Source organism: Antechinus flavipes, chromosome 4 (assembly GCF_016432865.1).
Source record: "Antechinus flavipes isolate AdamAnt ecotype Samford, QLD, Australia chromosome 4, AdamAnt_v2, whole genome shotgun sequence".
NCBI classification, from domain to species: domain Eukaryota; kingdom Metazoa; phylum Chordata; class Mammalia; order Dasyuromorphia; family Dasyuridae; genus Antechinus; species Antechinus flavipes.
The window spans coordinates 7,232,985-7,248,761 of NC_067401.1; the positions used below are offsets into that span (position 1 = coordinate 7,232,985).

Genomic DNA, 15,777 nt, shown 5'->3' on the forward strand with positions numbered 1-15,777 from the left:
TGAACAACAATGTCAAGATTAGAGTGAGGAAAACTATAAGGGATTACAAAGAAGCACACATTTTCAGAAAGAAGAGATGATTTAATCTGTGGAAATATGTATAGAGGAATTTCACATGTTTAACATATATTGGATCACTTGCCAAATGGAGAGGGGATGGGGGAAAGGCAGGGAAAAAATTAGAACACAGGATTTTGTAGGGGGGAATGTCGAAAATTGTCCATGTATATATTTTGAAAATAAAGAGCTTTAATTAAACAAAGAAGAGATGATCTAGGTTTAATTTGATAGATGGATGAATAGATAGATATAGATATAGAAATATATATCATACTCCTGAACCACAAGGTGTTAGGGAGGGAGCAAGATGGAAATAGGAATGTAAAATTTAAAAAATGTTACTTACTGGTCCACCTTCATCCCCAGGGTAACCTCGATAGCCATCTTCTCCAGGCATACCCTAAAAAGCAAAGCTATGTGTTCACTCATAGAATACTTTGCCATCAAAGTTTTCACTATCAATTCCAATTCTCCGGTGATTCTCCTGAATTTCAGGGAATATCATTAATTCTGTGAGCATGACTTCAGATTTCCTTCTACACGTATGTCTGTTTTTCCAGACATTGAATGGATCAGAGTTGTTCTTTCTACTGTTGAAGCTACTAATGCTAATGCTACTAATATTTTTTGGTATTAATGTTACTAATATTTCTATCACTAAATTCCCCATGCCAAATATCCTGATGCTCAGGAGCTAGTCTCAGAAGGGCACAAAATGAAACATAGGAAAGTTTCACCTTTTTGCTCCTGAGCCTATTAATAGTGCAAATAAATAAATGGGACTTAAGACATCAACCAATGGGAATATGCTTGTGTTTAGTTAAGAGAAGCTGGTAAGCAACTGGGTTTTCTGTTGCTGTTATTGAAGAGTCAGCATATTAAAGAAAAAGGCAGCTTGGTGAGATTTTTGGTCCCATCCCATCTCCACCCATGACCTTTAATCAACTCAGTCTTGGCAATATCTCATTGTCCTCTGCTGTGAAATGGGAACAGTTTCCTCACTCCTCCTTAATCCCAGGCTAAACAATAAGAAAAATTCTGCTCAAATATGCTGATGTAATGTTTCTAAAATTTAATTTCAGTTTTCTGAAATAAATCAAATTTCAGATGCTACCTTTGGCCCAAGACTGCCCAGAGGTCCTCGGTCTCCTCTCTGTCCAGAACATTTGCAGGGCACACCACAGCATGCTCTCTCGGCAATGCTATCCTGTGGAAATGAAAGAGAGCAATGAGAGACAGCCCAAGTCAAGAGAAAAAAAAAAACACAGATAATTCTCCAAACTTCCCTGCTGCTTACTCCATTCTCTTTCTAAGGAGAATAGTACTTTCAAGTGGGGGTTGAGAAAACCTGTGTACATCTGGGTCAGATGGAGAGGTACATGTGTTTCAATGGTAAGTTAAGCCAAATTGAGTGGCTTAATAACTCTTAGTACTACTACATCACTATAACCAGTTTCAATGCTGTACAAACATGAATTCATAGGTCCTTTCTCAAAGAAGGAAGGAAGGAAGGAAGGAAGGAAGGAAGGAAGGAAGGAAGGAAGGAAGGAAGGAAGGAAGGAAGGAAGGAAGGAAGGAAGGAAGAAGAAGGAAGGAAGAAGGAAGGAAGGAAGGAAGGAAGGAAGAAAGGAAGGAAGGAAGGAAGGAAGAAAAAAGAGAGGGAGAAAGGAATGAAGAAGAGAGAGGAAGAGAGGAAAGAATGAAGAGAAGGAGAGAAGGAGGGAAGGAATTTGGGCCATTTGAAAAACTAAAACTTAAAATGTATTAGCCGGTATACTTAAAGTAATGCAGATGTGTTGGGCTAATGAGACCCTTTTTGGAATCAACTCTGAAATATTCTTAATATTCAGAAATGTTAAACGCTGTGGGAGCAGGAATTTGAGGCTGTGTTTCTGATCCCACCTTTCCCACTTATTAACTGTATTCCATGGGTCAATCATTTGTCCTTTCGGGCCTCAGTTTCTAGTTCTAGAAATTGTAGAAGAAGAGGTCAGACTAGATATCCTCTTAGGTCCCTTCCAAAATTATGATGCTTTGATCTTGTATCTTGGATTCAAATCTAGGCTCTGTCACCTATATCTAGGTGATCTTGGGCAAGTTCTCCTATTCCAATAATGAACTGAAGATGGATTCAGTCATCAAAAGGAATGGAGGGCTGTGATTTCAACACACACAACTCTGATGAGCCTGTTCCCTCTTTTCTGGCTCTTGTCCCATCCAGGGTGCCATTTTGGGATCCAACAATAGCTACAATACCAAGACAAGCTTCAAGCAGATAACCCACCATTGAGCCATCTGTGTTAATGCTTCCATCTCCAGCTCAGATCACTGACACTTGCAAACCAAACACTGTTTCTCCCAAATTCGTCCATTGAGTAAAGACAGTCCAGACTTACAAGTTGTTCTGCCAGCTCATAGTCCAGATCCATCAAATTCACTGTCAAGGGCCGATTGTAGGTGAAGCCACGACCAAACTCCAGCTGCATCACATTGTCATAGTTGGCGACTCGTTCAAGACCAATGAAGATCAGGGCCTTCACACCTTGAGAGAGAAAATGGGAAACAGGCTCATGAGAGCGAACATTTGAGAAAAGGCTTTGGCCACAAATGATAGAATGGGTTCATAGGCACTCGGATCCTAAGAGTTCATAGTAGTTCACAGGACGTTCAAACCTAGACCAATCTCCCTCCCATTTTACAGAGGAAAAAATTAAGACCCAGGACTTAAATGGCTGACACAAGATCACACAGACAATATGTAGCAGAGGTGAGATTGAAACCCATCTCCTCTTACTCAAAAGCCTTCCTACCGTTCCAAACTACTTCCCCTTAATACTCCTAAGAAGTGTCAGGGAATCACTGCCATATGTAGTAAAAGAGTTAGTTGTGACTAACGTCCTGTGACTTCTCCATAGAGGGCAAAGGAATGAGTAAAGACATGAATCTGGACACTGGACCCTTCCCTCTGACACTCTAATTAACAACCTCGGAGGCGGAAGGGATCCCCATGGAAAGGCCCAACAACTAGAGGATCCTCCTAATTTTACAGGTGTAGAAAACAAGACTCCTCTCTGGAAACCTGCTATGGCGAGGTAGCCTCTGCTCAAAGATCCCATGCTATTCTCAGAGAGCTCTCCTTCTAAGGTCAAACCTAAATTGGCTTCTAAATTTTTCCAAGCAGAACATGTTTAAGCCCTTTCCCCTTCTCTCCATTCAAGTCAAATGGGACTGCTAGCTAACCCCTCCCACATGACAAACCATTTCCTACTATTTCCCCTCTATGCCTTTGTATCAGTGGTCTCTCATGCCAGACAACCCTTTGGATACTTAAAGATGGTGATCGTGTTTCCAAGTCTAGTTTTCTTCCACCATTATGCAAATCTATTTTTAGCAAATTATTATACTTGCCTTCTTCTTGCAATTCAGCAGATGCTTTTTGTAAGTCAGCCAGGCTGCCATCTACCCCATCGGTAAAATGAATAACCACCTTGGAAAAAGGAAAATGGAGAAATGTCAAGCCTCCCAGAATTCTCAACAAAAAGGGATCTTCAGATCAATTTACAAACGTGCCTGCTGCATGCAGAGCACAGCGCTGAACAACTCCAATAAGAGAAACCGATCACTCATTTTTTAAAAAGGAAGAAAACCTCATTTATACTCATCATGAGCTTATGGTAAGGAAACAGACATGCCTCATGTGCTCTTTTATGGTTCATTTATGAAATCAAAATCAAACTTTAAAAAAAAAAAGAGAGGACACAAATGGATTGGAGTAAGTTGATAATTTCACTGCAAAAACTAGAATCTCTTCCCCTCCCTATAATCCACAACAAGGAATGAGACAGACAGTCCAAGCCCTGGCTTAGCTCACTACCAGAGTACTTGGGAGCCTTTCCTTTAAGATCCAGCATCCCCCCAAGCATAACAGGATTTGAACCTTAACCCTCTGAGTCCAGAATCCATGCTCTTGACCCATTGCTTACAGCAGGTACAGCATTAAGTGGGGTCAGAGAACCTGGCTGCAAGTCCCATCTCTGTGGCTTAATAGTCACATAGGGAAGTCATCTCCTTCGTTGCCTCAGTTTCCCCATCTGGGAAATCTAGCATTTAGATGGCCCCTGAGACCAGCTCTCGGTCTGAAAGTGTCTGAAAGTCAGGGAGACCCATCTTCACAGTTCAAATCCAGCCTCAGACACTTGCTAGCTGAATGACCCTGGGCAAGGAAATGGCAAATGCCTCCAGTAACTCTGCCAAGAAAACCCCAAATGGAATCATGAAGAGTCAGACATGACTGAAAAATGACTAAACAAAAAAAGGTGTGTGCATTCTTCTGAAGTCAAAGGTCATTGTATGGGTTTTCAGAGGGACCCTCCTTCAAGAACCTCCTGCCCACTCCCTAAAGTATTAGAGGATTCTGAGATAGAAGGGGGTTTTACACACTTTCTCATCATTACAGAGGAGGAAACAAACCCAGGAGTGTGGGAACAATGACTTGCTCGAGATGACACAGGTAGTGACAAAGCCGGATCCAAACTCAGTTCCTGCGACTCCAAATCCAGGCCCCTCCTCGCTACATGACATTGCCTCTCATCTCCATTCCCACTGGGCAGGGACATCTCTGAAAGGATGGAAAGCCAAGCTCGTTCTTACCTTCACACTGCCCGGCGAGGAGCTCCTGAATTTGTTCTGATACGCTTTCAGTGTGTCCGCCGTCAAAAGGTAAGGGTGCTGATTGCGCATGGTCTGGAACTTCTCAAACAGGTCAGGCTGGTACTCGGAGAAGTCGAAGCCTTCCACGGGGCCCGAAGGGGTGTAGGCCACAGCTGCCACCCGCACGGTGGGCTCCTGGCTGCCCGTGCAGCTGATCCGCTGGAGCTGGGTGATGCGGTTCAGGACGGCGTCCACCTTGGATTCCAAGCCCCTCTGGGACACAAACACGTTCTGGTCTCGGGAGCCGTCGAAGCCAAGAATCACATCCAGGCTGCACTCTGGGAACCAAAAGCCATGTCAAGCGGGGTGATCTCCAGCAAGAAGCCCAGGGACTCTGGCAAGCCGCCATTTTAGTAGGGAAGTGCCCAAATCCAAGGGGGTGCCATGGTTTCATCGGCATGAGGGAAACTCCCAACAAGACAAACCTTCTCCAGGCACAGACAAATTAAATGACTTAGCCAGTCACAGAGCCAGTATGAGCCAGACAGTGAGTCTGAAGCCACATCTTCTGGTCTCTGAGCCCAGGTTCTGTCTCCTATACTGCACTGCTTCTAATCATCAATGAAATAAAAGAGGGAGAAATAAAGTGGGGGGGAGGATTTTCCTGTAGCCAGTGTCTCTGGGTTCTGGGGAGAGAGAACGGAGAAGGGAAATTGTGCTGGGGTGGGGGAAATTACTATATGCAAGCATTGGCCACCAGGGTACCAAGTTTAACATATTATGAGACCACTGAGAATTGATCCATTTGGCCAATATTAATTATAATCTAAATGGCGTCTCTTGGATCTGAATCCTAGACTCATATTTCAGTTAAACAGAAACTGAACAGAGAGAGATCCTGGGGAAATTAAAAATTAGGGAAAGGAACCTACCCTAGAATGGCAAGAGAAGTTGGAACTATTTTATACTTATGTTATCTCTTTCAATCAAATGTAAGCTTCTTGAGGAAAGGGATGGGATTTCTTTATCTTTGTCCCACTGCCTAGCATTGTTCCTAGCACATAGTAGGTGCTTAGTTAAGGTCTGATGATGAATTGATTGTGTGCATGTTATCTTGCCCCCACTAAATGGCAAGCTTTTTGAGAACATGTACTTTTTTTTACATCCCCAGTGTCTAGCACATACTAGGTACTTAATAAAAGCTGGTTGTTTGGATTGTTCTATTCCCATGAGAACAAAAGTCAAGTCACAGTTGCCAGGTTACCAGCATGATATTTAACCACCCTAAATGAAGTTAAGATAGAGCAAGTGAAAACCACTCTGGATAGCCAAGGAACCTTTGGAAGGAATCTGCTTACATCTTTAGGGATGGGAGTGATTAACTCATTTGCCACTTTCTAAGGAAACTGGGAGGGACCAGAGAGCCATCTAGGACAATTCCCAGAACAAAGAAACTTGTCCAAAGTCATACAAGAAATTGAGCTGGAATTGGACCCCAGATCCAAATTTGGATGACTCCAATTCCAGAACTCTTCCCACAATCTCATGCACATAATAGTCAGTACCTCTGGAGACATCTGGCATGCCGGGACAGAGAGTCTCATGCATCGCGTCATGCAGAGTTTCCAGCACTTGCTCGCTCAATTCTGACAGTTCCTGGACGTTGCTCACTCTGAAAGCTATGGCACTGTTGGAAGCGATCCTTGACACTTCCCTCAAGTCAATGTTCCTCACTCCAACAGCAAACACCTTGACACCTTTCTGGGACAGGGCCCGGGTAGCTTCCTCAGTATCTTCCACAGAGCTCCCTCCGGTGATCACAAAGGCGATCTGAGGGATCCGCTGGTCAATCCTACTGCCAGCCTCGGACACAAATGGTTCTTCCTGAGGTGCTCAAGGCCCACAAAGGTGTTGGCTTCCCTCCCACCTTTGTAGACAACTTTGTTAATAGCGTCAATGATCTCTTCTTTGGTGGAGTAGTCCTTGAGGAAGAATTCATCAGTGGGATCCGAGTTGTATTGGACCAAGCCCACCTGGATAGAGTCTCCACCTTCATAAATGGTGTCCACTATCCCCGAGACAAAGCGGAGAACTTCTTGGAAGTTATCTCTTTTGAAGTTGATGGAGCCATCCAACAGGAAGACGATGTCAGCTTTCTTTGCCACTGAAGTAAAACAAAACCAGAAAATGAATCTATTATTATTCCCACGGTAAAAAGAAGCAAAATGGTAGAAAAAACTCATTGAAAGTCCACAGTGCATTGTAAAATATGCAAGCTCATCATAAATATTAAAAGGAACCTATAAAAAGGGAAACTATGTCTCCCCTCTCCAATAAAAGGAACCCTTGTGTTAAGTTGTAGTTCCTGTATTTAATAGTAAATGGGGCTGTATTTTGTTTCCATTGGGGTTTGGGGTTTTGCTTGGTTGGGGGACTAGCCCTAAAATTTCATTGGCCTAGAGAACTCCCAGAAGAAGACATTGACTCTTCACTATGCAGATCAGCCCTTACTCTGCAACTTAGAGGGGACATCAAGAGATTAAGTTATTTGCCCAGCCTTCTAGGACTCTGAGCCTAATAACCATTTTATTTCAGGATTTTAAGCCAGGTCTTACTGAGTTTAAGGACAACTCTATCCTCAATATCATGATATCATTAATTAGAGTAATTAAAAATGGAATACAATGGAAACTTCAACCAAGCAAGCTTCCTGGAGCACATGGGAATAAAAATGAGGGAAGTGAAGTCTGGGAACAGGAAGGGGTTGAAAATAGCTCCAGAACTAAGAGGACTCCCTACACACACACACACACACACACACACACACACACACACAAGAATCTTAATAGGATAAGAGTGATCCAGACTAGGACAATCACTTTGGGACCAGAAAGGATCTTCAAAGTTATCTAGTTCAATCCCTTCATTTTAAAATTGGGAAAACTAAGGTCTGGACAAGGAAAGTGATTGCCCAAGATCATACAGCAAGGGTGTGTGAAACTGGGATTTCAAGCAAAATCTTTTCCATTTCTACTCCTATGGCTAAATTTTATCAAGAGATATTGTCTGAGTGTGCCCACTGGAAATTCCTAATTCTTGATTATATAAAAGTTAACTGAAAGCAACAGAGAAAGACAGTGATTTGACAGAACTATGTTGTTCTCTGTGTATTTCCTCCCATGGATTTTTATTCCTGTTTCCTATAATCTAATCTCATTTTCAGGGACACCTCTAAGATAAGAAGAAAAACTAAAAAAGAGAGTTGTCATCCACAGAGAATATAGGGCACAGGAAGGGAGAAGGAACAGTTTGTCCTAGTTTTCAAGAGAATGTACACTCCTCAAGGGAAGAGACTTTCACTTTTGGTATTATATATCCCATGTCTAGCAGTGCATCTGGCTTATAAATAGTGCTTAATAAATAAATGCTTATTTATTGACTGACTACTTGATTTCAATTTCCCAGACTGTTTCAGGGTAAATACATTATCTGAAATCCTCCTGGTTCTGATTTTAGGGAGAATATTACCCTGAGAAAGACAATCTTGGAATTATCTAGGGAATACACATGACCATAAATAACAAGAGTGTAACAAAAATATCAGTAATCTGTTCAAATACAATAACACAATCTGTAAGCAGAGATAGTAATGTATTTACCTGGAGTTGAAGGAGGAAATGGACCCGGAGGTGTCGGAGTCACTCCGGAGGGTCCAAATGAATTTATGACTTGGCTTTCAATATTTCGAAGCTCCCTAAAGTCTCTGACTGTGAAGACAAGCCTATCATTATTGGTGATTGTCTGCAGCTCAGCTCTGTCAACATTTCGGGAGCCCACTCCTACGCTGACAATCCCAGCTGAGTTTATCACTCTAGAAGATCTAGACACGTCATCCTGGGATTTTCCTCCAAGAAACAGGACAAGGTGCTGAGGAACCCCATCTTCTATTCTGCTTCCTGCTGACTTCACAAAAAAGTTTTTGGCCACAAAATCCAAAGCCTTGCCAGTGTTCAGTGGGGAACCCCCGCGGAACCTCAGGCGCCGAATGGCATCCAATACAGAAGCTTGGATTTGTGGGTCTTCAAGTAGAACTCTGGGAAGACATCATTGCTAAACTGCAGCACCCCAATCCTAACTCTGTTGGGGCCAATGTTGAGCTTCCGAACGATGTTGCTGATGAAATCTCGAATGTGGGCAAGTCCTTCCTGCCTGACACTGTCAGAGGAGTCAATGAGGAAGATGATGTCAGCGGCGTCACTTCCTACAACTAAGGAAAGAAGGAAAACAAGAAAAATGAGTATTTCTCTCTTGAATAGCCAACCAGATCCCCCAATGGTTTTTGAATGTCGGGTTCACTTCCTTGGGATTCTAGCCAGAGAGATTAGGACTAGATCTGGGACTTCATGGATATTGGGACCTGTCAAGAGAAGAAATGCCTTCTTCTAAAGCAAGATGGCACCTTCTCCACAAAGTATATTCTTAGGGAGCTGCCTGGGGCACATAGCCAGAATAGAGATTTAAAGAGGGAATTTTCTGGCCACACGGCAGTCTCCCTCATTACTATACTACACTGTCTCTTTGGCTCTCTTGAGGACTTTAACTATAAAAGAGAAATCCTGCCTTCAGGAGACACCAGGGAGTTAGACTGAAGTCATGAACTATTTTTAAATTTTGAACTTAAAGCATATTTTTTCTTTGTCACCACCACCCTTCCCCCAAACAAGGCTCTCAAATGCTCAATTTCTCGTATAGAAACCTAGGGTAATAGGTGTCTGTCTTATTCCTATTCTACAGAGAAGGAAACCGAAGCTTAAAAAATAACCAGAATATTATTGCATAGATTCCTTTTACCAATCACAGAGCTGGAAGAGGAAGGCCTCAGAGAATCTCTAAATTTAAAAGTGAGTAAATTAAGAACAAGGGAGGTGAAAGAATTGCCAGTATAAGGATTTGAACCCATCATCTGAGTCTCCGAAGGCTCACTGCCCCTCTCATTTTCCTTATCATTCATCTACATTCTGTCTAGTGCCTGTTTCATCTCTCCAAGAAGCATCTCACCTGAGGGTCGGTACTGTGTTCGAGACAGGATGTTCTCTATCTGGTCTGAGGTCAAAGTGGTAATGGGGTTCAGGAGCTTCTGTTCCAGGCTCGGCAGCTCCCTAAAGGTGCTCACTGAAAACACGTACTCGGGACTCAGCGCAATCTTGATCAATTCCTCAGGATCGGCATCCCGGCTCACGGTGAAAGGGGCCACACCCGACTGCTTAATCTGCAGAGCGGAGTCATCCACGTCATCGTCGGAATTCCCAGAAGAGACCAGCACAAGAAACTGAGGCACTCCCTCTTCGATGCGGCTCCCCAGGGGCCTCCGGAAGATGTTCTTGGACACGTAGTCCAGTGCACTGCCCACGTTGATCTGCCGGCCGCCTTTGGGACGCAGCCTCCGCACTGCACTCTGAACTTCATCTTTGCTGGTGTAGGCGTTCAGCAAAAACTCAACCCTGGGATCCTCGCTGAACTGAATCACAGCCACCCGGGTGGTGTCAAAACCCACATCCAATTCCTCAATAAGACTCTCGATCAAGGCACGAATGTAGGAGAACTCTTGCACAGTTTTTTGGGAACCATCAATGAGAAAGACCACATCCCTCTTGCTGCCGACCCCTGAAAAATACAAGGGTCAGAACGTCAGAATCTAGAACTGAAAGGGACCTCAGAGATCATCTAGCCCATGGAGAGGCTCTAAGGCCCTTGTTCAAAGTTGAAGGGGAAACAGCTTCTAGGAGAACTATAGCAGTGATCCTGAGGACCTCTGACCTTCTAGTGCTATTGTTCTTACAATCTGTCTGTCAATGATTCTCAAATCTTCTGGCCTAAGGATAGTCCTATAAACATTACTGACTGTCAGATAATCTGCTGGTCAGGAATAACGAAGTTCCTGAGACAATAGTGAAAAGACCACCCCTCAGACCTATCTGTAAGCCATAAAATTAACAAATAAGGAACACAAGGCTCTGGTCTCTCTAACTTTGTCCTATAAATTTATTTTCTTTCTCCTGGTTCTTTGCTCAATCCTTAGTCTGTTTCACTTGCTGTTAAAATTACAAAAACTTTGCCCTTGACTTAGAGATAAGTTTAAGCCTGCAAATTCTTTTGAAACACATTACACCATGGGTCTGTGGACCCAACCTTTTGGGTCTCTTTTGAACCTCAACAAGGTCACATAGATGTAAATGGCAGAACTAGAATAGGAAGCCTCTGGCTTCAAATCCTGCATTATTTTCTTCCCCACAAAAACAGAAAGACATCTATGTCCAAGCCACTGGTCTTATTTGAAGTGACAACTAATCCTACAATCTCCCAGGATCACCAAACAAATAAGGCGATCCATTCTCTGAATTTGACAATGAGTTTGAACTAAACTAAATATTGCCCTAAATAAATGATCTTAAAGATTGGTAGTGGGGAAATCTTTCATTCTATAGAAACTCTCGTAGGATAGTGATCTCCTGGTGATTTCACAAATAAAACACTCTGTCCCTTAATTCTGGGCAATTTCTTTGGCACTCTCCAATGCCTGGAATTCCTTGTCTGCTCTGACTCCTGACCTCCCTGACTTCCTTTAAATCCCAACTAAAATTCCTTCTTCTACAGGAAGCCTTCCTCTCTTAATTCAAGAGCATTCCTTTTGCTAATTACTTCCTATTTAGCCTGTCTATAACTTGTCTGTGTTCATTTGTTCGCATGTTGTCTCACCCTTTAGACTGTGAGCTCTTTGGGGGCAGGAAACTACTTGGTTTTTTTTTTTTCTTTTTGTAGCCCCAGTACTCAGGGCTATGGATCTAATAGATGCTTAATCAATGCTGATTGATTGATTGATTAGTAACAGAATGTGACCTCTCTCCTTAAAAAGCATTAGAAATGGTTCCCAGCATTTCTCCAATATCTTCAATATTCATCAGACACATTTTCTTTTTCCACATGCTCAGAGATCAGCTATTTATACTAAAATCTCAGGGATTCCATTATGGAAAAAAGGGGGGGCTGATGTTGAGAGAGACAAAACCAAAAAAAAATGTCCCAAGACAAGCAGCTTTGAGGGGGGGAGGGGTTCTGAGGCAGTTAACTCCAGTTAAGTGACTTACCCAGGGTCACACAGCTAGGAAGAATTAAGTGTCTGAGGTCAGATTTGAACTTAGATCCTCCTGACTTGAAAGCTGGTGCTCTATCCACTGCACCATCTAGCTACCCCACAGCTTTTATTTTTTTACCTCTGTCCCAACCAAATTAATACAAAACCAGAGGTGAACTGTCAGTGCATAAAATCTGAATTTTCTCAGCTCTCCACTGGGTAGAAACATTTGTTTTGCACTTTGAAATGTCAAGCACATTGAACCACAGGTGATCAGGAGGGGCAAAGAGCCCAGATGGAGAAGAGCAAATGGGAATAAGCTGCAGCCCAAAAACTTCCAGGGAGCAACATGGTGCGATGGAAAAAATGCTGAGGTGGGATCCAAGGAAGTCACTTAATCTCTCACTCTTCAAGACAACAGTTCTCAAATTTTTTCATGTGAGGACTCTATGTTCTTACAAATTACTAAGAGTTTTTGTTTATGTGTGTTCTGTTTTCAATATTTATCATATTAGTAACTAAAACTGATAAATTTTATTTATTAATTCATTTAAATTTACAGTTGGTCTTTTTCAGTCACACCTGACTCTTTGTGGCCCTATTTAGGGTTTTCTTAGCAAAGATAGTAGAATGGAGTTTATTCAAGCTCATTCTATCAATGAGGAAATTGAGCTAAATGGAGTTAAGTGACTTGCCCAGGGTCACATAACAAATAAGCATTTGAGGTCAGATTTGAACTCCTGACACTCTAGTCACCAAAGTTAGGGTTAGAAACAAATTTAGAGCTGGAATTTGTCTATTATGTATAAACATAAATTACTTTTTATAAATATATATTTTTTTCCCAAACAAAAATAGCAGGGTTGTTTTTTTTTTTTATTTTGCTGATATATTTTATATATGGCTTCATAGAACAATAAATATTAAATGCCTAATTTTTCCAGACTCAATGCTAAGCACTGGATTCTCCCATCAGCTTCTGCATCCAATTTCTTGAATATGTTGTTTTAACTGAAGCATATAAAGAACACCAGATATGTAGTTGGGAATGGGAGGGGAATTTTAAAAGGCAACTTAGTAGTGTTATTATGAAAATAGTTCTGACCTCTCAGACTACACCTAAAAGGTTTTGGAGACACCCAGGGATGATCCACAGACCACCCTTTGAGAAGAAATACTTCACTAAGATTATAATTTACAGAGAAAGCGCCTATCGGCGGCCATCAGTGGAGAGTGTTTCTTATACTGATGAACTCACAATTCTATAACAGCCTCCAACCCTATAATATATACATCTTGTGTTTTCATAGTTATTTGCATGGTGTTTTCCCCAGTAGACTAAGTACATTAAAGGTAAGGAGTATCTTTTGCTTTCTTCGTAATCCCAATGTTTAGCACAATTCTGGCACATAATAGGTGTTTAATAGATGTCTGACTGACCATCTAATTGAGCTTGAAATTCCCTGAAAACTTGGAATTGTTGCTTCATTGCAAGCTCCAGAATTCTCGAGGACCCATCACTTCTGATATTGAACAAAAGCACTTCTCACCCCACATCACATAGGAAAGGTGGCCTAAAGGTCATTTCTATCTTGAATCGAGCCATGGCCAAACTAAATGAATGGGAGACCTACCTGTTGGTCCCACGGTCAGGATAGGCGTTATCTTATCCAGTTCTTCCCGGGTGAGAAGAGTCACTTTGTCGGAGATGACCTGCTGCACAGAACTGAGTTGTTGGAAGGTGGGGATGACCACGGCAAAGTCGGGGGTGTAGGAGATGGTACGCATCTCTGTGTCATCGTCGTGGCCAATCCGGATGCCAAAGGGGACCGCACCACTCCTCTTCAGAATCACTGAGGGAGCTCGGATATCATCCCGGGACCTGCTTGCACTGAGAACGATCAAGAACTGGGGGACGCCTTCGGAGATCCTGCTCCCTGCTGATTCCACAAGCATGTTCCTCATGACAAATTCCAGAGCAGAGCCAGTGTTGAGGGATGAGCCGCCAAGCAGGGTGAGCCGGCGGATGGCATTGACCACCGCCTGCTGGTCTGAGTATGTGTTCAGGTAGAATTCAGGCCGGGCTCGCTCACTGTACTGCACTACGGCCACCCTGACTCGGTCGGAGCCCACATCTAGGCTCTCTACTACTCTCTGAATGAAGTCTTTCAATAAAGAGAAGCCACTTCTGACCCCCTCGGAGCCATCGATCAGAAACACAACATCTTTCTTCTCACCTGGACCTAAAAGGAAGAAGCCAAACCAATGATCCAATGCTCCTGTCTACCACTAGTCACAGGTCTCTTGGGAGCAATTCCAGAGACTTGAAGGGGAATATGGAGGAGAGAAATTGTTTCATTAGTCTTCAATATAACCCTTGCAGATGAGGAAAATAGGATTCTAAATCTTGCTTAAGATCAGTGGGGTAGTAAATATCAGGGGCAAGATTTGAACACAATACTCTGAGACCAAATTATAAGATCACAGACTCAGAGCTAGAAGAGACTTTGAACTCTTCTACTCCAGTCCCCTCCTGTTGACAAGGAAATCAAGATCCTTGATATTTAAATGTTTGCCTAATCCAAGGTCATATAACTAAGTGTTAGAGACATTTTGTTCTTCTAGCTCTAAATCCAACAGATTTAGTGAGACCTTAAAGATCATATATTCACACTCATTTTAGAAATGAGGGAACAGATCATTGAAATAATTTGCCTGGAATCCCCCAGTGCCAAGATCAGGATTTGACTCCCAACTCAGTACTCTTTCTACCTACCTCCCCATTTAATAGGTGGGAAACCGAAACAGTCATAGATATAATTCAATAGCAAAAATAAAATCATACCATTATGTAATACTACTATGTAACTCATAATTGACTTCTTCAGCAATGTCCCCATTAAGTTACAATCAAATCTCCCACACTGACCAATATCCTAGAAAACTAGCCAGAAAAGTAGTTATGGCCAAGCATACCTTGTGGTGGTTCCCCATTCTGTACAGTTTTTAAGAGATTCACAATCTGTGGCTGAAGTTCTCCAATCTTGGGCAGAGACTCAACGCTTAGGATAAATGCAGGGGAAGGTACAATCCTTTCTAGTTCAGCAGCATCTGCATTCTTGGCTTGGAAAATGAATGGGATAATGCCTATTTGTCTCAGGTTCTGGGCTGGCACATCTACGCGATCAGTTGACCTTCCAGCAGCCAGAAGGACGAGGAACTGAGGCACCCCTTCCTCGATTCTACTTCCAGCTGACTTCACAAAAAGCTCTCTCTGTGCCAAGTCCAGGGCATAGCCCATATTGAGGGGTTTGCCTGTCTTAATCTTCATCCGTTTTACCACATTCAAGATCTCTCCCTTATTCTGATGTTCAGAAAAACGAGACTCAATCTTGACATTGTCACTGTATTGGGCTACTGCTATCCGAGTACCATCAGGTTTCACATCCAGCTCATCAATAATCTTGTAGAGGAAATCCCGGACTGCAGGGAACTGACCAACAAGGTTGGCTGAGCCATCGAAGAGGAACAGAATGTCCCGCTTGTTTTCTAAAATAAAGGTGAATGGAAACAAAATCAGTAAAGTAGACACTGGTGATTGCAGCTGGTTGAATTTCAGTCTAGAGCTACAGGGACTTGCTAACAGGATTCACCAAGTATGGGAGAAGATAGCTATACCAGCAGCCAAAAAGAATGTAAATCCACTAAAATTTTGCTAAAATTTCAAGTTCTACTATGTTCAATAGAAAGAAGAAAAGATGAGTATATTTGAGCCAGCACTTTGCTTCTCAAAAAGATAAAAAAATAAAAAAGTTCCATAATGCACTGTATCTTGTAAAATGCCATTGGCAGCAAGGTAATAAAATAATGTATGAAATAATTAACAATGTTCTTATCACAATTCTGCTTTTTTTAAGTGGGAGATTGATTTCCTA

The 15,777-nt window shown here is 42.4% G+C and overlaps 1 protein-coding gene across 1 annotated transcript in view; it reads right to left on the reverse strand.

Annotated features, from left to right (window-relative positions):
- Positions 1-15,777, reverse strand: part of COL6A3 (collagen type VI alpha 3 chain) — an 86,267-nt gene that overhangs the window by 35,578 nt on the left and 34,912 nt on the right. Inside the window, 12 exon segments of the mRNA XM_051999189.1 lie at positions 407-460; positions 1,175-1,267; positions 2,457-2,602; positions 3,469-3,547; positions 4,711-5,048; positions 6,276-6,584; positions 6,587-6,874; positions 8,370-8,780; positions 8,783-8,977; positions 9,769-10,374; positions 13,477-14,085; positions 14,819-15,391. Of these exon segments, the coding sequence (XP_051855149.1) occupies positions 407-460; positions 1,175-1,267; positions 2,457-2,602; positions 3,469-3,547; positions 4,711-5,048; positions 6,276-6,584; positions 6,587-6,874; positions 8,370-8,780; positions 8,783-8,977; positions 9,769-10,374; positions 13,477-14,085; positions 14,819-15,391 (3,701 nt within the window).